Source organism: Tauraco erythrolophus, chromosome 3 (assembly GCF_009769465.1).
Source record: "Tauraco erythrolophus isolate bTauEry1 chromosome 3, bTauEry1.pri, whole genome shotgun sequence".
Taxonomy (NCBI): domain Eukaryota; kingdom Metazoa; phylum Chordata; class Aves; order Musophagiformes; family Musophagidae; genus Tauraco; species Tauraco erythrolophus.
Window position 1 is genome coordinate 54,000,036 of NC_141467.1, and position 27,829 is coordinate 54,027,864.

At 45.3% G+C, this 27,829-nt stretch overlaps 1 protein-coding gene across 1 annotated transcript in view; it reads right to left on the bottom strand.

The window, feature by feature from the left end:
• KCTD1 (potassium channel tetramerization domain containing 1) overlaps nt 1-26,704 on the bottom strand; it is a 71,019-nt gene extending 44,315 nt beyond the window's left edge. Inside the window, exon 1 of the mRNA XM_086609240.1 lies at nt 24,833-26,704. Within this exon, the coding sequence (XP_086465366.1) occupies nt 24,833-26,704 (1,872 nt within the window). The remainder of the gene's footprint in view (nt 1-24,832) is intronic.
• Between the last annotated feature and the right edge of the window lie 1,125 nt (nt 26,705-27,829).

Sequence of the window (27,829 nt, forward strand, 5' to 3'; positions counted from 1 at the left end):
TTGCTGCTGCTGCCCTGAGGACAGTTTCATTTACTTTCCTTTAAACCTGGAAAATAGGTCGCTTTTCTTCTCTTAGCTCTATCAAACCTCAGGTAGCAGAGACAATGTGAATTTACCTGCACTTCACAGGAAAGCAAGCACACAAAAGGAGTTTCACCTTTTGGCAAAGGACGGAGATGACAGACCAGTTCTCCATACAAGGCTTCATTCATTCCAGCGAGCAGCATCGATCCAAATACCTTGGACCTCCTCATCCCTGCTCCAAGAGGCCTGTCCCACCAGCACCTTTGCAGATAGAATACCCACGTACTCTGGGGCTCCATCCAGAGTCTATATCTCCTCCCTAAAAGAGGCAGCTGCTTGGGCAGCTCTCCTCAGTCCCTGGCAACAGCCCAGCATAGAGCAGCCAACAGCTCCTGCTGCCTCTGTGAGGGATGGAGGATCTCCCAGCTCATCTCCTGCACCAGTGAAGGCAGGTGTGCCACAGCCACTGCTACCCCATGTATGTACGGGGGAGTTCAGACCAGGAACGGACATGGGAAGCAACAGGGGAGCTCTGAATGCTGGAATCCATCTTCCCGCTGTCCCCAGGTGGACACCTCATAGGCTGAGATATATTAATAATGTAATTTTTATTCAGACTTCTCACTCGAGTGCTGTTGCCTTTCATCCACCTCTAGCAGTCACTGCGCATATTTTGTAAGAGTCTTTACATAAGAAAAGGACAAGGGAAAAAAAAAACACTCCCTCCTGAGTTCAGAAGGAAAGGACTTCTGTTTGCCAGCGCCATGCTGGTACATTTGAATGCAAAGTTAAACAAATCCTTGAAGACGGTGTCAAAATTTGAGTGGGAAAGAAATCAACTGGTTACATTCTTCTCGGACCGAGTTTGCAATTTGTTCGACAATTTTCTGGTGAGAAGCAACACCGAACAACAAGCATTGCTAAAATCTGCCTGTTTTGTTTGTGAGTTAAGATCCTATCAGTAGCACATGAATAAAGATTAACATTTTGAATTGCAGTCATATCTGAAGATTTTAAAGACCCATAAAAATGCAGACTTCAGTGAGATAACTGGAAGATCGTCATAAACTGTCAGAATTGAAGAAATGGGCTTTTCTTCTTTAGATTTCACTCACAAACTGAACAAAAATAAGCCTGGACTGCCTTATTTGAAGTTAATTTACACTCCAGTTTGAATAGCACCTGCCCTTGGGTATGTTCCAGAAGAACATCTACCTTTCCACAAAGGGAGGCTAACACCCATTGTAAAACTTCCAGAGGCACATTAGATGTCTGTTCCCCCCCCAGCAATTTCACCCTTAGAAGTAGAAGGAACGCTGCCAGTTACAGCCTGTGCTGAGGAAACATGAGTTATAATTTTACCCTGGGAAAATTGCTGAACTGGGAGCTTCTGGTGTGGCATAGGTCTTGCCTTCGCAATCCAATGGTTCTTTTGATTCAGAGAGGCTTTGAAAGGGTGGTGATGAAAAACATAGCCTCTCCCTTTGAATCAGCCAGCCGCCTGCTTTCCTTTGCACTTTTAAAATTCGGTTTATTAATTTTGCCTAGGAGCAGAAAGAGATAATACTGACCCACCTAGAGAAGATGAGGTTTTGGACGTATCAACAGAACATTGTCTACTTCAGATTGAACATGTAAACAGCAAGAAATTCACCTTCAGATAGGTGGACTATCTGAAGAATTCTATAACTGCAATCACCTCACCAGACTTAAGCAAAACACAAGAAAGGTCTTCCTCCCATGTGAAGAGGAAAAAGGAGAGGGACAAATTATAAAGATCCAATAAAACCGTGTCTTTGAAATGCTGTAACACACAAGAGCTCTAAGCACTCTCCAGATGTTTCTTGCAGCAACCAATAATAAAATATCCTCAGACAGGATCATAATTTTGAAGACATTGCATCCACTTAATAATTATGAGACTAGACAATAAAACAGATAGATAGCTTCATCTATAACCTAACTGTAGGAAAAAAGACATGAAAGGGCTTTAAAGCTATACATTTGTAATTATGAAGATGTAAACAGAACTGCGATTTTGACAGTTACAGTTCAGGCTGGTAGAGAATTAGAAATACGGTGTGGAATTGTAATATTAAATTATACATCCCTCACTCCAGTATCGATGCAACACAACGTTCTGGGCAGAAAGGATCAACTTTTAGGAGCCCTGTGTCACTACTGGGTTGCCCTCCTCTCTCCTGTCCACCTCCCCTCCCAGCAGGTCCCTTGAAGCTGAACTTAGCAAAGCAACGACCCCGTCTCTCAAAAATGATAATCTGCTGAAACCTCACCAGAGGGACAGAGACTATCAAGAGGGAGGACAGTGCGAGGAAAGGATAAAAGCTGAACTTACTGAAACAACAGGCTTTTTGGAAGTCCTTGTCAAGACAGACTGCAAGAGGGAGCGTTTACTCAGCTCTACCACGATCCCATGCATTTCCAGGGCTGGCTGGGACTTTTTCCTTTCCTCTTGTAACTCTCATTAAAATTATCAGCCTACAGATTTCATAACAAGTAGGAGAACGAAAAAGTCCGAACGCTATCACGAGAGAAATCGTATTATCATTAGCTATTTCAAAATGCACATGGGTTACTTAACATCTCGGGACAGGCAGCATAACAGCACACAGGTGCTCCTGGTGCGGGGACAGGAAACAGCCTCATGCTAAAAACACACACATGAAGCAACACGCAACAACGGGGGCCTTCCCAGGACTCCCAAAATGGCCTGCACATGTGCATGGGACCTGAATGAAAAACCATCATCAACCCAGATACTTTCCTACCCTGCCCCATACTAAAATCTGTCCATCTTTGGATTTTAAATCCCTCGGAGGAGTAGGTATGCTTTTTGGTAGCTAGTGGGAAGGGGCTGAAGTCCTGAATTAAGCCCAGTACAGCCATGGCTAAATTCACAAGGTTCCTTCAATGTAGTAATGCATGAAGGGTTTTAGTTCATTTTACCTCTTCTCTGTTTTTTGAGGTTTTCTTAGATACTGGCAAAACATTTACGGACAAAGAAAGAAAAGGAATGGCAGGCATATGACTGCAGGGAGGTCAAGTGGCAATATTTTTTGGTTAGTGTGAAGGGTGGGATTTGAGGAAAGGAGAACACAGGAGTCTGCTGTGGAAGGCAAGAAGAGTGCTTGGAAAGATGACAACCATATGGCATATGAACAACGCATGTTTTAGAGTTGGTTCATTTGATCCCATTATGTGTAAAAGTTAATTTAGGATCCAAGGCTAAGAAATTCAATTTTGATTATTATTGTTTTCGGACCTGTAGGGATTTCTTCAAGTAGTTATTGTAGCTTGTATGATAAAAGCATTCACTTGGCAGCTATTTTTAGCCCACAAGGGTAGATTAACCCTGAATCTATATAACCATGTTCTGTATGCTAAAAGAAGCCATCATTGCCACCACCAACCTCAAGAAGCAGCAATCCCCTATCTAGTTGTAGATAGAACAATCTCTGCTAACTAACTTGGCAAACTCTTTGTTTTACATTAAAGGGCTTTTACTTGACCCAACACCACAACAGACCATGCCCTTAACCTTAGAATAGTGGACAAAATCTTATACAATACACATTTCTCTGGATGGCATGGCCTGCTTCTAAGTCTGCATTTGCGCTTCTCTGGTCATTACTAACATGAAGTGTCAGTGCTCGGACAACAAAAGGACCCAAAAATGCTTAAAGAAGCAGAAAAGTCTATGCCTATCAATCAACAAAAAATACCTATCTCACTTTCTCTAGCTATTGGCTTTTATTGCCTCTAATGTACAACACATTTCAATAAAACTGAAAAGCAAGAAAGACACATTAACATAAACTGACAGTACATATAGCTGTGTTATGACACAGAAACCAACAACAGAGAAGAATCATATCATTAGATGATTCTGAGAGACAGCTCAAAATTAAAAAGGCAACCAGCAGCTTCACTAAGAAAATGAAAGCTAAACAAAATACTCAGTTATTTTATTTTTTAAACATACAGAAGTTAAGCAAGACAACCCAGGACACACACTGTCACTTGCCATAGCTGGACCAGCCAGCATGGAATAAGCACGTAAGTATAAAATTTCTCTTTTGAAAGGCTGTTCTGTAATGGGGCTCTTGGAGAAGCTGACCCTTGCCAAGAGGCTCGGCTCAGCTAATTTAACTACTGATGAGGCAGTAAGCCTTTATGAAGCTTTATGTGAAGTTATCCTCATTCAAAAGAATATTTGAAGAAATCTTTTCTTGGGTTGCTGGGGAAGGGGTGCGAAGAGTTAATCTAACTAAAATTAGAGAAAACAAACCCACTGAATATCTTGAGTGGTAACAACCAGTAAGACTATGTTGATAAGAGGAAACATCCTCTATAGGTCCAAACTGACAACTCTGGACTACACTTGGCTTCTGCAATAGAGAAAAAAAACTCTAAAGAAGGATCAAGATCTGGAAGTATCTTAAAAAAAAAAAATCTTAAAGAGCAGTTTGAGTATCGAAAGTATGAGAAGGTGTCAGGTGGAGACAAGCACCAACTACAAAGAATAATTTTTAAAATCACATGCAAAAATCTCACTACATTCCAATAGAGACCTGAAAAGTGGAAGAAACCATCACAGGAGGAGGAGCTGACAGGTAAAAGAGCAGATAAAGGGACAATCATATGCAGGGACACATCCGGAGTCTTTAAAAGACCAATTCCAGATAAAGTCTGGGAGATAACATCTGCAAAGGATTTTATCTGGAATCAGGTAAGCTTGAGGGAAACATCAGGAAAGCCTTACAGCTTGTGTGTTTCTTGAAGCTTGTCTCCTGCCCAGAGGAGCGGTGCAGGAAACCATCAGCTGCTTCCTCAGCATGGAAAAGGAGGAAAGCAGAGAGGCCAAAGCATAGCTCTTCCTGCAAGAGGCAAGGAAAGGAGGCAACAGAGACACAAAGAGTGTGTTGGGAGTGGGGCCCTGCACAGAAAAGAAAACGGCAGGCAGAAGAAGGAGCTGTTTTAAGAGTGGGGAGAAGGGCGTTGAAATAAATGAAAATACAAAACCAAAAAAATCAAGTCATCAGGCTTTCGTCTCCCCTCTAGAACAATTACTCGAAAAACTCGCCTTCAGGAACAGATGAATCAATGTCAGAAATAAAAGAGCATTTGAAACAAACGGGAAAGGTTTCAGGGTTCTTGTGGTGATCATCTAGCAGAGGGTAGCAGAAATTAACTTCAGCAACAATTCTTAAATTAAAAATTTGTCTCATGGCAGCCATCTTCTGTCCCATTACAGACACACTCGACTGAGCACTTAATTTCTACTGACAACCACCCTGGAGTTCAAGAAACAAAGGGGATTAGTTTAGGGAGAGGTTTTTCTCAGGGGAGAGGGGTGGAGTGGAAGGATCATAGAATGGATGTGACCTTAAAGATCATCTAGATTCAACCCCCTGCCATGGGCAGGGACACCTTCCACTACACCAGGTTGCTCAAAGCCCCATCCAACCTGGCCTTGAACACTTCAAGGGATGCGGCATCCACAACTTCTCTGGGTTACCTGTTCCAGTGCCTCACCACCCTCAGAGTGAAGAATTTCTTCCTTAGATCTAATCTAAATCTACCTTCTTTCAGTTTAAAGCCATTACTCCTTGTCCTGTCACTACACAACCTTGTAAAAGGTCCCTCTCCAGCTTTCTTTTAGATCCCCTTTAGGTACTGGAAGGCTGCTAGAAGGTGTCCCCAGAGCTTCTCTTCTCCAGGCTAAACCAACCTCAACTCTCTCAGCCTGCCTTCATAGTAGAGGTGCTCCAGCCCTTGGATCATCTTCACGGCCCTCCTCTGGACCCACTCCAACAGGTCGATGTCCTTCTTATGTTGGGGGCCCCAGAGTTGAACGCAGAACTCCAGCTGGAGGTTTCACCAGAGCAGAGGGGCAGAACACGTGACAAAATTGTTTTGTTTTCAGTAGAAACACTAAACTTCACGATTTCCACCCACACTGCCTTGCACAGCAGACAGAGCTTCAGTCCAGAAGACAACAACTGGTGAGGGTATGTGTGTGCCTTGTTCCACATATTTGACAAGCAGTGTGGAATGAGGTGTGGCAAGTGGAATTTTTAACTCCAGCCCTGGCCAGGAACAGTGGCTGGATGCCAACCACGCCATAAAGGTCCTGTCATCTAAACTTCAAGTAAGGTCCTGAGGATCCTGACATCTTCCTCATAGTGAGGTGTGCCATAGATACAAAAAAAAAAATAAATATATATATATTGCAGTCATGGGGTTTGATAGCCACAGGAGTCTACCTGCCACACATTTGCTATAGCAAAATTCCTTAACCCATCTCACAGAGACAAGCCTTATGAAGTGCTCAGCACTGAGTAGCTTCACTGGGAATAATACACTCCTGTCAACAGCAACTTCACTTGACCGCAAGCAAGTCTGGAAATTTCTAGGAGGCTGAAGCCATGGAAACAGGTAGAAGGCATCTAGCAATAAGGACAGAGGTTCACCTGGTAGGGGCAAAACAGAGCAAACCAGGAGCTTCATCTCTGGGACTTCAAAACCCAGAAGAAATCCGAACACATGGCTGAGCTTAACCAGTAGCAGTTACATTAGAAATGGTTTTAAACACAAAAAGGGAACCAAAAAAACCCCAGATAAACTCTAGAACTCACAGGCAAATTAGAATCAATGATGACAATTGATTTTTATAAAGGGTCTAACGATACAGTGCAGACTAATTCCTCCCATCTGAAGCCTGGAACCATTTGGTATCTTTAATTCAAAAAAAGACTCCAAGTGCCTTTTTTTCTTCCTCCCCTTCTTCTAGTTCTTTTGCCATGCTGACGCTTGTTTGCATTACGTCTATTTTGAGCTAAATTAAATAGGAGAAGCAGAGTTTTGATTCAGTAGAAGCAATAAATGGGGTTAGCCTGGCATTGATCTGTGTAAAGGGGCCAAAGCTAGGACTGCCAGAAGCAAAACGTGGTCAGTGAACTCTACAGCACCAAGAGTGACCCTGCAGCTGAATTCCTAGCCCTGATTACAACAGAAAGAGACTTGCTTTCCTGAACAAAGAGTATTTCAGGCAGCAGATTAGCAAGAGAAAGTCTACTTGCAACAGCAGGCCAAGGAAACGGACCAAAAATAAGAACCACAGCACACTTCAGAGGATTTTAGAAAGCTTCTGAATAGCGCAAAACAAATGCCCTCCTTGCTCTATGTTTCTTGAAAGCCAGTGCTAGGTCAAAGGCTGAAGAAAGAGAATTTTTCTTTTGCATCTCAGTTAAATAGCTTCAGTTAGTAAGCATGCAGCAAGGAGGATGAGCCAAAATCACGTTAAGGATAGCATGCTGAAAAAGTTACCTTATAGACTAAGAACATTTATTTGTCTTGCAGCCCTACAGAAAGGGAAATCATGTTTACTACAAGAGGAAAGGCCCGTTTTATAAATCACACTTAAAATTCAGCCAGAAAATTTATGCATAAGGAGAATTTCACAATCCTTAGGAAACACGGATCAAATTCGCTCACTCTCTGGGTGTTTGTGCTGTTGCGCAATGCTAAACAGCGAGAGCGCAGCAGTAAATCTATCCTCATGACCATTGAGTTTAATTGCAGTGTATCTATGATGGAGAACAAAATGCCTCTTATTCCCACTCCACCGTGATCCCACCAGGTCTCGAGAAAAGCAGGGTCGGTTCAGGCCAGCATTTGGATAGAGGCCGGCTGAGCACCGGAATCAGCTACTCCAAGGGTGAAGTGAACTCGCACCTCGCTCCCAGCGAGGCTGCTTCACACAGCTGGAGCACAGGAGGTGTTGGGCATCCGCAGACATCCCCATCAGCACCTTCAGCCACTGCTCCCACCACTTTGGCAGGTCTGCTGGCTATTCACAAGTCCAGAACACAGCAAGAAGCTGTCAAGAAGCGCAGCTCTGCCAAGCAATCCAAGGCTGCTGATCAGCAACACCTCCATCTTTGTTTTTTAATCCGGGACATTTGGGTGGCACCAGGCTGCGTATCCGGAGCTCACCTTTGCTGGAAACCCTGAGACAGGCCAGTTGCCCAGTGGCACGGCCCCACTCTTCATGCTGGCTTCACCAGGAGCAGTGGGGACCTCGGCCCCACCAGAGCAGAGAGAGTAAAACAGAGAATCACTCATCATCACTACTTTGACCTTTAACCTGTTTCTTTTCCACATTTTACAATAAATGCTCATTAACACAAATGTTTCCTCAAAAACAAGGATCACAAAATACTGAGCCATGTCAAATCCTTATGAATGAACCATTGGAGGTCTTCAGCCCATTCTTCCCCTCCAAAGTCCCATAATGAATTTTTGCTTGCTGCTTTACCAATTAGCAAGGGGCAAGGCGGGAACGCACAGAGGAAAAGGAGGGTGATTTACAAAGTCTGTTGGTGTACTGACAGCCTGTAAAAAATTAAGTCAGAAACCTGCAAGACAGCACCGTGTTTTTTTAATGCCACTCATTTGGCTTGCCACTCTTATTATGACTTGATTGCACCCTTCACTTGAGTTTTGCGGTGGCTGCAATGTCGGAGCATGGGATATGTGGTTGTCATGACTGGGAACTTGCTGACTGATTTATGGGAACTTACAAACCCACAAAACCAAAATATTTGTTACTGACATATTCTGAATGTTCCTTTCACCTCTCATTGAATAAATCTCAGGCAAATGAAAGTTTCTTTCTATTTCAAAATTCAGTTTCTCTTCTGTAGAAGGGAGTCTTAAGCATAATACACCATACCTTCGCTACGGAAATCACCCCATGATATCCCCCTCAACAGCTCGAGGTCAATATACCTACATCGGTAACAGCATCTTGAAATTAAGCTGTCATCTTAACTGTTTAGCGGGCATTGAGACATCTCAAATAGATCAGTTCATTATTAGAAGTGCAATTACTGTAAATTACACTCTTCACAAGAAGAACAGCCTAAGTTTTAAACACATTATGATACCTGCCTGACCATTCTTTCTAAATGAGGATAGCTGAGGGCTCCGACTCACCACTGTGCAGCAAACAGCTGTGCAATTTAGGACTGCTCTTTTTTTTTAACTGCTCCTCTCCCCCAGGCTACCACCCCCGTAGCAGAGCTGGCAAAACAGACTGTATGCCCATGCCTCCCCTGTTCCAGTTCACACACTAAAAACGGCAGCTACAATTGCTAGTGATGACGACGGCACCCAAAAAATAACCAACCCCTTGACCGAGGTTTGCTGTAGCCATTGAAGTGCCGGCACATGGTACCTTCTGCTGACTCTGCAAGGGAGAAAAAAGCCTTCTGCAAAGGAGGAGGGCAGCCCAGGGCAGTAACTTCAAGCCAAGATTTGCCAGGGCTTGTCTCTCAGAGGACAAAGTCTTGCATTTTAACCATTTTTGGCACATTCCACATTCGGTATTTTCAGGAGCTTTCTAGGATGTTTATGAAACAACTGCAAAGTAGGCAACTAAGTTGATGGCAGCACAAAGAATGCCTTTCCACATTCCCCTCCCATGCTCTACCATCAAAATAAATGGGGATGTAGTTTATGTTTCTGTAATTACAGTTTGTTAAAAGGAGAACAAGTTGTCGAGTTATGGTAAGGAGTCCGACAGCCTGTACCTTGCTTTGAATACCACGGCAATGTAGATTTTACCGAATAAAAAGACCGGTCAAAACACTATTTAGAAGGAATCCATGCTCTGATATCATCCAGCATAAAACGATCTACCCCTAAACTAGTCACGTTCATCAAACCAATCAATTGTAAATAGTTCTTATGAAAGCTATTTACGTAGGTGACATTCAGAACACTGTCGAGTTTCAGTCATTTCACAGTAAATACAGAAAGGGTATTATTAAACATTTGGTTTATGACATTTTTGTACCATACATCATCTGCTGTTTGCTTTTAATTCTGCATTACCCCATTAAATACTTACAGTATTTATATAGCCTTGTAAAACTCCAGTACAAAAGAATAAGCAACAAGGACTTTTCCCCATACATTACTTACCAACTTAATTATGTAATGTAATGTGAAAGGTTTATGCACACCAGCTGGATCTCATTACAGCTCAGTTTCTGTCTTTTTAAAGTGTACTTTATCTGGAATATAGAAGTCACTAAGAATTTCACTTAAAAATACATTGAGCCGGCATGCACACGAGTTTATACTGCAGGACGCTAATTCATTAAATAGGTTCATAACAACTGAAGTTTGTGGAGACTTATTTCTGAAGTTTAAAACGCATCAGCTAAATTTAAATATTTGAAGCCAACTATGGATTATTAACTGAACACCTCAGTCTAATCCAGCAACCTAATCTAGTGGAAGGTGTCCCTGCCTGTGGCAGGGGATTGGAACTAGATGATCTTTGAGGTGCCTTCCAATCCAAACCATTCTATGATCTATGATTATAATTCTGTCTTCCCCTCCTAAGCACCACAGTAACCAGAGAGATGCTGCTCCTTGTACCATAAGAAAACTAGCAAGAAAAGCAATAAAGGAAAAGTTTCAAGAGAGCACTGGTCGGTAGGGAGGTGATACCAGTGCTAAGACTCAGAGGTGTGCTGGCTTTATATTCCGAGCAGGAGTTTCAGAGCTGGGAAGAATTCAATAGCAAGACTGTCAAAGAGGTTATTAAATATCCAGCTGAACCAAAGCAAACTTGTCACACATTTCGGTATTACCAGTTGAGAGATTCCTGTTCAACCGTGAGGCAAGAATTGTGGTTTAATAAACACAGAGAACAAAACCAAGCATAAAAAAAATCATGTGCAGTGATTTTATTTTTGTTGTATATTTGACTGTAATTACTGTCTTAAGTACTTTAATTGCCTGGCATCTCCTCAAGTGCCTTGCCTGTGGGGAGGGGAGGCAGGGCAGTTTATAGTTTGTTATTAATGAATGAAGTACAAACAAGTTTACCTTGTCTGTAATCAACATTCCCATCAAAACAGTTTGAGAGGAAAATGCAAAGAGGTCTGTTCATCCCACAGACCCAATGGGATTGTGTTAATACCTGCTTTTTAATGATTAATGTTCTCCTGCTGTGTCACTGACACCTCAGAGGGGGACCTGGCAAATGTCTTTGTAACACCCACATGAGAAGCATCACCTACTCGTCCATTCCTATTCTCTTCTGCAGATGTCTGCTCCTGGCCTCTGACGTAGGGATGGGGGCAGACACCCCTCAGGTCTGGCCCCATATGACCTTTCCTGCATGTGTTCTAGAGGAGAAAAGGGGGTGCACACCAAGGGGAAATATGTTCTGCTTTTGGCAAGCAAATCTGTAGGGTCATTTACAATTGCTCTGGAATGACACGCATCCAGCCCCTCTCGGCTGGAAATAATTTTTGCCTGGAGTGGAAACAGAGCGGAGGGAAACAAGAATGAGTGACGAAAAGAAGCCCATGCAAGATAAAATAAAATATACTTATCTGCTTCATTAAGAAATGATTAGACACAAGAAGTCATCAGTAAAAGTCAGTGCAGTTATATGAAGAGGATGGTAAAGCCAGGAGGATGCCAGGGCAAACTGCTATTTTTCACAATTAGTGAAAAACACGAAGGGTCAGAATTGGCCATTATTCTTGCTTTTCCACTTAAATTGGTACAGGAGCCGGCTACTTTTAGCTAACATCACATTCACAGCCCAGCAGATCATCCCGGCAGCAAGCGCGGCACCAGCAGGGCAAGCTTCCTCACACGGCCAAGCTTCCTGACGGTCCAGACCTCACCTCTGGGGAGAGGGCAGCTCTTCCCCTCCCTCGCCACTCAGGCTGCCAAAAGGAGTGACAATCAGTGTCAGTTCTGGTGGCCTCCATCGCAAGGATACTTGTCCACTGGGATCCAGACTGAGATCACTGATTTTCACACAAGTCACAAAAAAAAAAAACAACGTGCTTTAAGAACAGCTAATGACTTTCCGTTATGACAGATGAGGACTTTCCTCCCTACCTCCTTTTGGGCTAGATTGCTGGTACAACCAGACGAACATCTCTTACCAGCTTTCTCACCCCCGTAGCCTGTCTCCTCCTTATAGCCTTTAATCAGCTGGTACACCATACACAACACTGCCATCTCCTATCTCTTGAAGCACAACTTCTTGCTCCCATGGTATCATCCTGCTGGCATGCAGGCAACGCACTTCTTACTCCAGGAAGGCTTTATATTGTGATGGCCACTTCTCATGTACTTTTTTCCCCCACAATAAAACACAAAGCTTTAATTTTCAAGTCACAACACAACCAGCATAGTTGACGGTGTCTCCAAAACACAGTACTACTGCTTTTGCAAGAGTGCTCAAAGCATCCCCCTACCATTGCCAACAAGCAGACATTGCTGATCAGATGGACACCTCTCCTTGAATGTTTCCTATAAAGTGCATAATCATATATCCTGATATAGCTGCATCTATAAAGCATAAAGCTGTAAATACTGATCTGAGGTCTTCTACTCATTATGGCGCATAGGCAGAAATTTGATAGAAGAGAGAACTGAAAAAATGCCTTTATAGAAGTTTAAAATAATTTTATGAAAAAGTAGAGTACTGTATGATAGCAGCTTAACTTCTTCTCAGGAACAGGTTGCTAAAAGCTAGCATCCAGTCATCTACCACCAGAACCAACGAGAAATTCCTGACTTCTCAGAGCTATGACCTTACATTTGTTTTCTCAGGGAAAAAAAAAAAAAAAGGGGGTTTCATTAAGAACACCACTGAGGCATTTAAGGTTGTAAGATATAAAATGAACTGACTACACAACAAAAATACAGGCATTAACAAACAGAATAGACTAGCATACACAAGTCATTTTGGATGCAGACAGCTATTCCTGGAAATAATTCAACAATTCTAGTATTTCACTAGGAAACTGCAAGTCAGATACACATGGGAAAAAACGAGACTCTCCAACTGTCTCCTGTCCTCTAGACCCCGTGAGCCTCCTGCGTGCTCTCCCATCCCACGGCGGAGCTGCTCTCCCCCTGTTTGGCATCCAGGTGGGATGAAGCTGTCTTCGAAAGCAGGAACCCACCGGGGCTCTTCACAGGAATTTTATGAAGTAGCTTAAAGATTAATGGAGTAGATGACTAGTTTATACAATGCTTTGATCAAAACCATGTTTTCCCAACTTCCTCACTGAGTTTTAATAAGATATGAATGAGAAATTGATCCGGACACTTCAGTTTACAAGCAGCATTTCAAGTAGCTTGAGGAAACTAGTTTATTGTCCAGTAGGCATAAAACCAAACACAACGCTTATAGGCCGTTTTACCACAGCGCTGACAGTGGATTTCTTTTGGGATACATACCCAAGAACCAGTGCTTATTCTGACACAAAACTCTACAGGAAATCACTGGTTTAAATGCTACATTTTTTTAAGGTTAAGGGAAAAAATCTTTAGATTTAGCTTCCATACGAGGCAATAATACAATGTACTTAAGTCATACTAATTTCTTTTAACTAACTTTAAAGTTGAACAAAACCAAGGCTTTCCCCCACACACACTGTTCTCCCACATTTTTTCTCCTGCATTTCTACTTTCAAGACAAAAAACCACACAATTCTTTTTCCCATCTCTCTCAGTCTGATCTTTTCCTTGATTAAATCTTGCTTCAGTGCACCTACTACATTTGTTATTTAGCATTAGCAGAGAAGGATTTTAAAAAAAAATTTCTTCCTCCAATTTTAGTCCTACTCCAAACAGAAGCATTATTTCCCACCCCTTGAATCCATTAAACTAATCTCCAGCAGAAGCATACTGGTATACACAAATTAATCTAGTTTCCAGACTGATGTGCTGCAACAAGACAGCTGGTAGCATTTTCTCACCCTGCTTTCCCTCTCCTCCTTCTTTCTTATTTCTTTTTCTTCTCACAAAGTTCTTATGTTCTGTCTTCAAAATCCTGCTAGCACAGTTACTTTACCCTGCTTTCTGACCTCCAGATAGGTCGGTAAGCTCATCCCTGCTCTCCTCCCCTCCTAAAAATCTAGTCCTTTCATGTAAAGGATGTAACAGCTATTTCAGACCATTGCCATTAATGTTAAAGAGAACACAAGGTTTTCAGATTGGGCCTTGTTTTGGAGATATTCAGTTTTACAAAAAATTCGGAGAGAGGGGGGAATAACAATTTTAGCTCTTCCTTACAGTATTTGGCTTTCGGGTTTTTTTGGAGGAAAGCTCAAGAAGAGCCAAGAAGCCCAGAGCCACTGGCTGTCAGCAGCAGTGCCCAGCATGCCTACAGTGGGGCTGCATGGTCGCCACTCAAACAGCAGCGTTCGTTTGTGCTGGAGCCCGAACCCAGGCAGGACGGAGGACTCGGCCACCCCATGCGCCCAGTGAGTAGCCACTGCTGTGGAGGGTAGGGTAGCTGGGCAATCATTGCAGCTCTGTCACTGGAAATCCTCACCAAAGAATGCCAGAAAAATCACACCTGAGCATAGTACACCAACTAACCTCAGTAAGGTTACAAACCTGTAGAAAAAAAAAAGTATCCAGTGGAATCAGCCCAGCATTTTACAGAAATGGAAATGCCATAATAAATTAGAATATTCGGCCAAGTTACCGAGCACAGAAGGGGAGGGGGTGAGGGTGTTTTGCTTTTTTAGCAAAAATTTGTAGTACATGGGCCTTGTGAAATCTAAAAATAAATAAATAAAATTATTTATGAGCTATTATATCTTTTCCTGGAAAGATACAGATTTGACCCAATGCTTTGGTATCTCTCCACAATTAACACAACACATACAAGCTTCTGAAAGTGTCTGCTGTATGTTTTACATGACTGCAACAATTACTACCATCTCATTATCCTGTACTGCAAATCTAGCCTAATATTATATTCATGGTCCTGAATGTATCTACTAGCAATTTGGAAGTGAATATACCCTAGTGAGGAAAACTGACTGGTTAAAATTGCACTTTAGCACAGGCATGAGGAATCCTTTCCTAATGAATTATCATAGTAAACTTTAAAAGAGAGGGTTGAATTACCCTTCTCTGTACCATGGGGATACTTTTGCCATTTACATAGTAGTGTAGTGCTACTTCTATACACATACATAATGCTTTAGCATTTCAATTATTTCTGCATTCAGTATTATTTGAGTCACTGTACATTTTAAACTCAATACCCATTGTGACTCATTTGTACTTGCTAGGTATAGTGAACCTGTCTTTTCCTTTGCCTTTTTTTTTGGCATTCCTTACTTCTCATACTTTTCAATGCGTAAAAGTGAAGGGAACAGCTTATATGTAAAAGTTCTTTCAATGTAAACACTTGTATCCAGTCCCTACTTAAGAGCTATGAAAAAGCCTCGCAGTGCTTTATTTGAAACCAGCTGGCGAATGCAGGTGCATTTCAAAAATAACACATTTACCTTGAAAAAAAACAAAACAAAACTTGCAAAGACTTCTAAAGAGATAAAACCAGAAATAAGGCTGCTTTGGAAGTGTGTCAAACACCCCAAAAGGAAAGCAAAACTACAGAGTTCTGACAGGACATTAAAGTTGTTTCTGCTTTTTAAAAATCAAACCGTAACTGTGTTACCCGTACTGCTTTGGATTGGCAGCAGCAGCAGAGAGCCAATTTTGAAGCACTTTGAGTCTGACACTGAAACCACGTTAGTCGCACTCTGCCTGTTTTATTTTCAAACCATAGCTGGGCACAAGAACCAAAGTCAAAGGCTGGGGGATTTGCATTGCCATCCCTGCTAAGGAATATAAATTTTTCAAGTGGAAAAAGTGGGCTGGAAAAAAAATCATACTCCTACCAACATCAGTCAGTTCTACAAAACTTAGCTCTCCTCACATGGTTTTACGGACCACAGAGCTTTACATTACTCCCTTTTGCCTCCAAGAACAGTTACTTCTCCACTGCCAAGCTGGGTACTCACCAATTAATGTGCTTTTTCAGAGAGTGGGGTTTTTTTCAGAGAAACTGTATTTTCAAAGAGAGATAATCAGCAAGATACATACTTTAGCATTACCAAAATACTTGCAAAGATAAGAGAAATTAAAATATACTAAAAGGCTAAAACCTTTGCCAAAACCTACATGCTTTGAGCATTTTTCCATTATTTGCCCCCACCCCCCCGACCCCAAAAAGCATTTTAAAGAATCAAGTAGAAAGGTGAATGTGGTCTTGCAATCGTCTAGGGAGAGCTTTCAGAAACTAGTGTTATGATGACAGGAAAAAGAGAATATGTTTTCTAAACCCAACACGGAAACTCATACTGATAAACTTGATAAAAGCCTACACAAAGCATCATCTCCCGATCACCACAAACACGGTCCATGATAATTTTCTAGCTAACTCCGGTGATAAACAACCGCAGCTGGTATCGCTGTGAGGAGGAAGAACACACAAGCATCCTTTACATGAGCACTGCTAGTCATAAAATCATTAGAAACGCTGGGAAACCCTCAAAAAAGTAACCAAGTCAAGCAGGTTCCCTCTTTATCTGACATTCACACAATGTTCATACTACAGCCGGTAGGCTTGTCTGTTACAACATCTGTGCTTCCATTTATACTTTCCTACTTGTCAACCTAACTCTTACACTGAGGACCTCCTAATTTGGCATCAAAACTACATGGGTTAATTACAGCACTTCAGATGACTCGCGTACTTCTGATTGGGGAGATTTCAATAAGAGGGAAGGAATTTTTCAGGTGTGTCACAGGTAATAGCTAGCTGTTGTAAGAGGGGAGGAAGGAAGGGAGCTATTTAAGCCCACTTCGCCTTCCTCACTCCTCTTCTTCCCCACATTTCGGGCACAAGGGAATAACAGCCTCAACCCACCCCAAGCAGAATGAGGTGAGGAGGGCAATGCGAGCGTATTTCCCCTTCTCTTTCGTGCTAAACCCACATACCTCATGTTCCCACCCCTACATCGACCAGACACACCACATGCTTCCGCTGTCTCTTCTCCAGGGGAGCTTTAAGCCAGAGGAGACCCAGTAATTAACCACCGATGATTTCCTACTGTGCCTGAGAGTTTCGGTGCTGTTCCTTGGGATGCACTTGCAGACACCTCACCTGTGAAACCAGAGCTCGCATTGGCTTCGCAGCCGGTAACCATGTATCAGAGTAAGAGCTCAGGATGACCACACTGGACCTTAATAACTCAAAGTCAACACATCAGACAGCGTGCTCTCCTTACTCCATGCCAATCTCTCCCTGCCACTTTTGAAGCCTGCTGGAAACATATACAGAAAAATTAGCAGCAGCAAAAGCAGCAGCTATATTTATTGCTGCAGTGAGTAAAAGCTCAGGATTCAGCTGAAGGGTATTGAGAAATTGCTCTTGAAATTTCTCCAGCAATCCTTAATTTTAAACATACATAAATGGACATGTGGAAAAAAAAAAGCTTAAATACAGCGGTGTTTTAGGGAAGTCATTCATTTATGCATTACATTTCTGATAGATAGATGTAAAAGTAGTAACGGTGTACACAGGTGTCAGTTTGCAGGGAAGAAGCCTGAGAATTGTGGGTCTGTCATTAGAGTCACCAAGCAGAAGAGTCACAACTACAGTTTTCTCTTCCTCCCTCTCCCCATATCGAAAACCAAACTAAAACAAATGACATCATCATCAGACTTGGTTTGTGGGCACTTTAAAGAGGAGAAGGCGAAATAAGGCACTGTGCTAGAGATAAGCCCAGCTCAGAAATTACCCCAGCACCTCCACAAAATCTTTGGGATAAGAAAACAGAAGGAAAGCCAAAATTCATCCTCACACTCATCTCTCATAAAGAGATTTCTACCCTCTTCCTTTGCAAGCACAAGTGCTCCAGCCTGTATTACCTGAACAGCACCTACCAAAAAAACTACCTACCCCATGAGCTACCCCCACTACCAAAAAAGCTACACTCCAACCTCTTCCTATCCCCACCTTGGGGAAGCTTCACCAAGGGATCTATAGCCCATTCCTCCCTGCAGATCAAATCAGCCTGGTCTTCCTGGACTGCTGTTGTTCCCCAATGGAAAACCACGAGAGCGTTACAGGAGAAGCATCGGTTTCAGACTGCTGGTGCCTCTGTTTGAAGAGAAGTGATTACCCCTTGCCAAAAGCTACATGATAACATGTCATCAAGGCTACGCTACCCAGCTTAGGTACCAGAAACACTGCAAGTCACATCAGCACAGTGCACCATGCAGACCAGCACAAGAAGTAAGCCAGCAGCCCCGAGGAGGTGCTAGCTCAAGGATCTATGCACAAGACTGTGTTTGTTATACAGAACAGATATGTCCTAACCATACAGTGGAAAAAAAAACGTTTTCATATATTGGTAAAGTGAATAGGTCTTAAAAATTTCACTCAATCTCAATGTAATTAAAATTATCTGTCCTAGATACAGAAGCATACAACAAGTGAGCATGTCAATTAACCAAGTATTCACTGGAAACATGTATACTACATCTGTGCACTACAACTTTTATAATTTCCCAAACTAAATATGGCATTAAGAACACATCAAAGGCACTTGTTCTCATTAGGGATTAAGTCCTTAGCAAGTCTGAATGTTTTCAGATCAACTAACTAAAACTGTCTGAGTGCAAAAGCACGTGAATTTCTAAAAGCCCGGAAGAGCCATTTTTCCTTGTGGATAATCCCCAAAAAACAACCAGAACAGAATTCAATCGTACGTCTTCCAATGTCACTTTTAGATCAAGGTATTATGAGAAGTTCCAATCCCTTCCTTACTCCCCCCTCAAATGCCTGGAAGAGACCTAGAAAGCATTCCCTGGAAACACGATTATATATTTTTTACTATCACAACACTAATAAATCTCTTCTACATCAGATAAAATGCAGTTACCACCACTTGTCCCTTGAATACAAAATATGATAAAAAATTATCTTGTACGTACACATTTGGCTACATGCCCTTAATGATTTCCTTCTGAAAAGAAGGGTGCATTTATTGCTTCAGAAACAGACAAGCAAAATAATAAGAAAGAAAGGACACAGGGAAAAAGATGAACAGAAGGGCTTCGAAAGTTACTAAAAATCTACAACATCACTAATTAGGTTCCAGCTTCTAACACAATAGTGGGTGTACCATGGTCTGTTATCAAGTTTATAGCCAAGGGCACAAGACAATACAACCCCACATTCAATTTAATTACAGCCTATGGCTTCAGCAGTAGTGGTGTGTTTCAAAGGGTTTAAGCACTCATTTATTTCTACACCACACACGAAATAAGGCAGCTCACTGTCATGCAGACTCACCAATTAGACTGAACAGCTTCTGATCTCTTGCTCTCTAGAAGGAGAGCAGTGGCCAATGGGAAATCTTTTTACAGGATAATCACAGAAGACTCTTTTTTAGCTTAAAAAAAAAAGCTCTCTGCTGCCTTTAAGTTTGTGCATTTTATCTTTGATGTGTACAGAGGACGAATACCAATTCTACAGAATTTTTAAAAGTGTCAAAACACAGCAGCACTTCAGTGATGCTGTCTTCCTCCTAATTGTACTAAAAAGGTCATCTTCATTTGAGTTATACAAAATGGATCACCTCTTGCCTTCCTACCATCACTGTAGGCTGGACCAGGCAACTTATCTGACTAGTTCACATGATGCAACTAAATAAAAGGACTCTGATTTTTAAAAAGTAATATTTCAAAAATTAAAGGGCTAGTGGAAGAAAACAGTATCTGAAATAGCTACAAAATTTAGTATCTCCAGTATGTGGTGCAAATGCAACTAAGAGGATCTACAAAGACACTGTGGCAACTGCATCAGACTTTAAACTCCACAACCACAATTCCAGATGCATGTATTGAAACGCCATTCTCAGGTCCTCTGTGAAATACTCTCCTGAGTCACCTTAAATCAACTCTCTCCCCAGCAGCTGATCCAGAATCGACCAACTCCAGTCTAGGGAAAAAAAAAACCACAACCCAACAGTTCCCTTAATTCCTTTCAGTGCATATACAGCCCCAAAAATCATATATGAGATTCCCAAGTCTAAATTCTTATTCTGTTTCCCGAGAAGAGTGCGAGAAAAGCATTCACACGCTTATCAAATCTCATGCTAATTATAAGGAACATAGCCTGGGATATCCCACTGTCTTCAATAAAACCTCATCTCTGTTCAACGATTTTCAGAAGCATCCAGTTACAAACAACACTGACTTCCACCAAAGACAGCAATAGCCAGGATTCATGTGTTTCGTTAAGGAGATTGAGAAGAAAGCTGTCTTTGGGGACCATATTTGACATCCCTGCTACCTTATCCCCCATCTTCTGCATATTTCAGAGCAATTTTGATGAATATCACGTATACCAGGTCCCTTCTACAGTTAACCACTTCCCACATCTGTAACTTACTAGAAGATGAAAATCTTCCCCATTAAAAAAAAAACAAACAACAACAACCAACCACAAACCACAACCGACCAAGAAACAGTAGCCTCTGAAGTAGGCACAGTTCCTTTAATGCTCACACTTTTAAGATTTTAACATCAGTGTTTCTTTTTAAAAAGACACCAAGCAAACTCTAGATTTTCTTGCACCCATTAATCAAAGAGGACTGCACTAACTAGGCAGTAGGGCAGCCAGTGCTAACCTCCGAAACCAGATCAACAAAAGTACCGCCACAAGAACTAACAAGGTACTTAGCAGTCATCAGTCTTAACAGCTGCTGTACTCTAAGCCTTTAAGATAGGGATATAGCCCCATCTATTACCTGTATAGAAATGAAGCCTAGCATCCTAACACCGCCATCCTAAGCATCCTTCCCTGAAGCTGTGCATCTTTCTCCTACCCCGTGCACTCCGCAAGCACCTGGCGATGATTCTGGTCAGAAGACTACAAATACTTGTACAGAACAGAAGCCTTTTTTGAGGCTATTTTATGGAAAGACAGGATGCTCCCAGACCAAAAAATCAAGCAGAAAGATTTTTATCCACCTCCAGAAACAAAGACTAGTAAGAGCTATATAGACTAACTTTTTAGTTACTTTGACTTGTTCCCAGTTGTGCCTGTTGCCTACTTATAGTCATCACGTGGTACTGTTTTGCCGCCTTTTGTGAAATCTGCAGCCAGAACTCGACTTCTGGTTCCGGTCAAAGCAAGCCCTTCAAAGAGAGCACAGGGCAACAAAGAGACATGTGCCAGATCAAAAGAAAACAAAAATGGCAGCTCTAGATTTAAGGCAGGAGAAAAAAATGTTTAAGGATTCTCCAGAACAGCCCAGACAAATGCACATGGGTCATGTCTTTATGATTGAGTGTTCAGTAGATATCTTAGCAGTTGATGGAACTTTTCACAAGCAGCCCAGAGAAACCCAAATGAAATAGAAAACCAACGTAACAGAAACATTTTCAAGTGACAAGCAACTCTCCTCACCCATGGCAGAAGCCAGTCTATTTTCCTAGCCTTGTTTTTGCGTTTTACTACTGTAGTAAGTTCAGCATGTACCAGATCTATAAACCTCAACAGCTACCACCACACTGTAACATCAAAAGCTTAAACTTGAGCTATTGTTCATCTTTCAGTAACACAAGAGATGAACAACAGCCAAATTACACCCCTCTGTCATCAACTCGAACTGAAGTACTGCTGTCAGTGGCAGGAAAATTGCTATACTTCAGAGCAAACACGGATTGAAAAGAAAGTTGTGCCACGATGGCACAGTGCTGTATGCCTAAAATACACTCTATAAATGCTGCTCTCAAGGCTGCAACCTAAAGCAATAGTTGGATCAAGACGAACACTTAATGTACCTTTCCCCAGCTCTAGAGGAGGCTCCTACAAACCCAGCGATAAAAAGACATCTTGGGGCTAAAACAAAAGATGGGAGCAACCATGACAGAAAAGCATAAAATTAACATCCTTGCTCAGCTTCTTTCTCTGAAAGTTTGTAATCAGTGCAAATTGAAGACATCCCATTTAGTGCCTTCGTTTAACCCTTACCATACCTTGCTTAATGCTATCAACGCTATTTAAAAAAAAAAAAAAGCACGCATGCACATAATACAAAGATGCTAAGAAATCCACTCCTCACGTCACTGTTTTTTTCACCGAAGTATTGCACAAGTCCATGACGGCACCAGAATCTGTCCCCTGGAAGAATAATTGCAAAGACAACCAATAAACCACAAACTTATGACCTTCATGTTTTCAGGGAATCAGTAATATTTGTCAACAGTGGAATTTAGTGTCACATTACTTGATGAGATGTATTCAGTAAAAAGGCCTGGAAAGTCTTTGTTTATAATTAAGCAATAACGATTGAGGGCCAGGGCATTTCCTGGGGATTAATGACCGGCTGGGAGAGTCGATGGCTTGAAGCAATGCCTGGGGCCATTAACCCCAGCCGGTCATTAATTTCCCCAGGAAATGCCCTGGACCTCGATTAGCCTAACTATTATAAAAGGTAGCTAGGGAGAAAAAGTTTAGCATTAACATCCTCCCAAGGAAACCTATTCCACAGCCAGTATTTTTTCATTTTGTCACATCCTAGAAGAAGTGAGTAAATTAAAACTGACACGAGAAGAACTGGCGATTAAACAGGAAAAAAAAAAATAAAGACACTTTTCCTTCTCCTAAAGACTTAAATTAACGAGTTTTGTAGCAAAGGCAAGATGCAGCTACAAAAGTGGCTGAGCAGCTTGTTTAGCTCATTAAATTGTGAATGGAGATGAACGTTTCCATATAATTACTGGAAAAAACCCCACACTGTCTAGTATCCGTGCTGATTGCCTTTTTTTTTTCCTTGATACACTTAAGACAACAGCACACGCCTGTGTATTCTATCATCTATTTTAGATATTTCTACCTTTCTCCCCGCAGCCCGCCGCTAATGAGAATTACAGCTCCGAACGCTTCACGTCGGAAGCGCAGCTCTGCAACAACAGCTGGATTTCTCCTCGCCCAAGCTTTATGCAAGCGTGGAAAGATTTGTGGGCCGGGGTAGAGATCAAACTCTCCAACCTGATGACTGAAGGTATCAAGACACCTCATTTAACAGGTTAAAGACACATATACTCCGTTACAACTAACTAGATCAGAACTGCTGTGCCCGGTTCCCTCTTCCTCTTCTCGTACTCACGTGCGCTGCGGCTCTAAAAAAGCTAAACTACGCCTGGAGTTTCAAAATTGCTTTCAAGGTCATGGAAAGCGAGGGAAAGAGGAGTCTCGGGTTAAATACAGCAAAGAGCATCAGCTTATACCTGAAATAATGAGCTAGAACAACAACAAAAAAAATAAACCCACCACATTATCTGCACATAATCGAGCCTCTAAGCCATTCAGAGACACCAGATACAGGCAGCAGCAGATCAAACCACAGCGCTCCACTGAAGTGGTAAAAAAAAAAAAAAAAAAAACAACCAACCACAAAACCCAAAAAAAAACCAACCCACACCAAAACCCAAACCTTGCTAAAAAGGAGAAGTCACAGGTATTTAAAAGAACATGGGTGCTTATGCAGGCATTCACTGGAAGCCCCCCTCTCTTCCCCCGCCCCTTCCCCTCCCAATCAGCCTTCGGGCTGGTCGATTAGCTGGCAAACTCTTTGAAAGGGTCAGTCTGTCCAGAACTGGTATTTCCACTTGGGAAACAGCTCAGGCATGTCCCGTACCTGCGCTCAGCCAGCGCCGCGCTCCCGGGCAGCCATCCCTCTTGCTGCCTGACACAGGAATGTCAGAGGGGTTTTGTAACCGCCGGCGGTAAAGTTCTCGCCTGAAACACGGTACTTCATGGGGCACAACGTCACCGCACGTCACGCTTCACAGATTTAGTTCGAACGACTTCCAAAACTTCGCGGCGATTGCGGAGGTGCGGCGAGTTTTCAGTTGAAGTAATTTAGCTCCCGCGCTCCAAACACCCGAAAGGAAAGTACTTTTGGAAGGGGGGGGGGGAGCAGGCAGCAGCACGTGCCGGCACGCAGCAGAGGGGGGCCGCACGGCATGCGCTAAGGCACAGCTCGAGAGCGTTTTTGACAAGACCGCTTCACCTCAGCCAAAACGCATCTCATGAAGTCGGGCTTATTCCCCAGTTAAGCTGCACCTAAACCCGTTTAATTGTGCTCTTAGCTGCATATTTTGCCACTATGGCAACCAGTGCAACTAGAGCCAATTTGCCTTATTAAAAAAAAAAAAAAAAAGAGAGAGAAAAAAAAAAGGATCACTGCCAGGAAACAGAGCTATTTTAAATAAACAAATACAAGATGAATGCAATTGCCGTATTAACCCTCTTGTTAACTTCTGAAGTTTAAAATTACACCCTCATTACTAGTGTGTAATTGAGTATTCTCCTGGCTATTTCCTGCATTTGAGGTTATTCAAATAGTTCATTAGCACATCAAGAACACCACACACACTAATGACACCTGACGCCCTTATCTACTATTTTGGCCTGACTTTCGTAACTCACACCTCCCACAAAAAGAGAAAGAAAAAAGTGGGAAACGAAAGCAAAAGGAGGGAAAGGGGGAGCCCGCCGGGCTGAGCCGTCGGTGCCGCCGCCGAGGGAGAGCACAGCGGCACCCGGGCACCGCTCGATTCCGACCCGCGGGCACGCAGCGAGCAGCCACCGGCCTGCTGGTGGCGGGGTGAGGAAATTGGGGGGCGAGGAGGTTGGATAACGGCGTCCGGGCTCGTTGGGTGCCTGAACAGTGCGAGTCGCCCCGGGACTAGCAGCGTGCGCCAGCGCCCAGCCTTGGGGGAGACGGGGAAGGAAGGAGGAGTGCGGTGGGGGCTATGTGGGATGGGGTGCAGGATCGCCACCTTGCTTTTTTTTTTGTTTTTCTCCTCCTTGCTTTTTTTTTTTTTTCCCCTCTCTTTCTCCGGTTACCTGTGTGGGGGAAACAATAGCAGGTGAAACTACTGTGGGTGAGGTGGTGCTTCTGTGCCCATTGGCTTCGGGAAGGAGGTGAGGCAGGGGGTCGTGTTTCACTGACACCACCACCACGGCAGGCGCGGCAGCGTCCAGGGGCTCAGCGGGGCGGCGGCAGAGTCTTTTGGGGGAGGCGGAGGGCCCACAAGCGTCGCCGCCGGCCGCAGCCCCCGCCGGGAACACCGCCTCGTAGAGGGCCCGCTTGGCCGGGGCCACCGCGGCCGCTTCTGCCTTCACCGGCGCAGAGTCACCGTCTTTGGGCAGCACGTAGGGGTTGGCGGCAGGCGGCCGGGGCCCACCGTTGAGGGCAGCAGGGGTGTAGCAGCCCCCGCCGGCGGGGTGGTGGTGGAGGAGGTGGTGGTGGTGGTGGGGAGGGGGATGGTGGTGCGGCGGCTGTGGGCCTCCCAGCTTGGTGCCGATGCCGGCGATGCTGTTGAGGGTGGCAATGGAGACAGCACCGATGCAGTGGTTGGTGTAGGTCTTGGAAAGCTTGGCCGCCTTAGAGAGCATCTGCATGCGGGTGCCCAGGAGGTTCTTGCCGATGGCCTTGTTCTCGTACCAGGTGATGTCACCCTCACTGCAGTGGTCCCGCGGGCGCTGGAAGAAGGCCTTGCAGAGGGGATTACGCTTGGAGAGGTACTTGACGAAGCTGGCGTAGGGGCAGAACTCGGTGCCAGTCTCGTACATGCGGGGCAGGTTCTCCTCGTCGCTGCTCTCCGCCCGCTTCTTGCTCCAGGAAGACGAGCGCGACTTGTGGTAGGGCCCCAACGCCTTGAAGTAGACGAACTTGCGTCCGTCCTCGTCCACGGCCAGCCCAAAGGAGTCCTCCTCCAGCTCCCGCTGGTTCTCCCGGCCCCGGGTGCAGAAGTACATGCAGGTCTCGAACCAGACTTTGTTGAGGAGCCCGAAGGGGCTCTGGGTGCTGAAGACGCTGCAGGTGTAGAGCTTGCGGAGGTCGGCGCGGGTGATGGCCTGCTTCTGCACCACCGGCCCGGCGCCCTGCTCCTCCAGCTTGCGGATGACGGCGGCCAGGGTGAGGTTGGCGGCGCGGAGCTCGGGGTCCTTGGTGAGGTCGAGGGTGCGGCAGTAGGGCGGTTCGTTGAGGTAGCGGTTGAGGGAGCTGCGGATGCTGATGAGGGAGGACTTGGAGTAGAGCTGCCCGCTCTTGGAGCGCGCCTCGGCGTAGAAGGAGCGCAGGACCCGGCAGAGCGCCCCCTTGTCCATCGTCTCGAAGTCGGGGCTCTGCGCCTTCTCGCTCAGGTACTCGCGGAAGATGCGCACGGCGTAGCGGGTGGCCAGCCGCGTGTTCTCGCTCAGCCGCGCCCGCTCCGGCCGCTGCAGCAGCAGGGCCGCCTCCAGCTCCGCGTCCTCCGCCGCCGCCCCCCCGGGACCGCCACCGCCGCCGCCCCCCGGGGCAGCCGCCGCGGCGCCCCCCGGGGCAGCCCCGACGCCGCTGCCGCCGCCACCGCCGCTGCCGCCCGGCGTACGGCCCGGGGCGGGCGGCAGCGGCTCTGTCTCCTCCTCGCCGTCCCACTCCAGACCCATCTCCTCTTCCTCCTCCTCCTCCTCGTCCAGCAGCAGCCCCCCATCGGCTCCGTCCTCCTCCTCCTCCTCGTCCCCCGTTATCTGCACCTCCTGGATCTCATCCTCCTCTTCGCCCTCCTCCTCCTCGCCGGCGCTGCAGTAGCGGTGCGGGCGGGGGGCGACGCCGCGGCCGCGGCCGGGCGGCCGGTCTCCCGCATTGTTCCCGCCGCCGCCGCCTCCTCCTCCGCCTCCCCCGCCGCCGCCGTTCCAGTCTCCGCCGCCGCCGCTGCCAGGCATTCTCGCCATATTGCCGTCTCCCTGCCAGTCCTCGGGCAGGGCGCATGCGCTATATTGGACCGCAGCGCTGGAGCGCTTTTGTGTTTTAATGACCTTCAGCTACCGGGAGGCAAAGCCGGGCTCTTAAAGGGGCCGCGCTCCAAGTGGCGGCGGCGGGGAAGGGGCGGGAGGGGTTGGGATGGATGGGGAGGAGGCGGCTGCGCCGCGCTAAGGGGGGGTACCGCGGGGAAGAGAGCGGTACTTACCGCGCCCGCCGCTCACCTCGGGTCCGTCCCGTCGAGCAACGGAGAGGGGCGCCGGGGGTGGAGAGGAACCGCCGGGCCGGGGCTGCCCCGGACCGGCGGTTCCCCCTCACCCACCTCCGGTGCCTGTCCCGCCTCCCCATCCCCTAAAAAAAACCCACTCCGTGCGTGGAGCGCTCTTTCTGTAGCGACGGACCGCCACCAAGCAGCCGGCGCGCCTCGCACCTCCTCATTTCACAGTAACTTAAAAACAACCATAAGAAAAAAAAAACCCACCACCCAACAACGAATAACAGAAAAAAAACGAAAACCAACACCCAAAAAATTCAGGCAGTGCTTGCCCGGCAGAACGGCTCTGCGCTCGACAAGATGCTGCCGGGGAGCGCGCGGACCTGGTCCCCGGCTGCCAGACCGTCGCGGCGTCGCCCGCCGCCGCCTTCGCACCTTTAGCCGGGCGCTTGGATTTTGATCGAGGGGCTCGGGAGGAAACAGGCGCTCAGGGCTTTGCATCCGTGCAGCTCGGAGTCCGCCCGGGAAGAGCCGCTTGGTAGCCGCGGCGCTCACTTGGCTTGCGGGAGCCCCGGCGAGGTTGGTTGTGGAGAGGGAGAAACTAAGGACTCGGGGGCTGACGGGCGCCTCGGGCCGCCCTCTAGCTCGCTGGGACTGCAGGCTTTAGGGGAGCCGGGGAGCCTTCCCCCCCCCCCCAAGTGCCACCGCTGCCTCCTAGGGAGCCCGGCTCCTTCCTCAACCGCCCGCTTCAGCGATGGAGCAAAACCCAAGGGGACTCCCGCAACCCACACTAAAGAGCACGGGGGTACGGAGCCACCGGACCCAGCGAGTCTGCTCTGCGGGAGCTTTCGCAGACGGGAGCCGCCGGGCAGCCCAGCGCGGG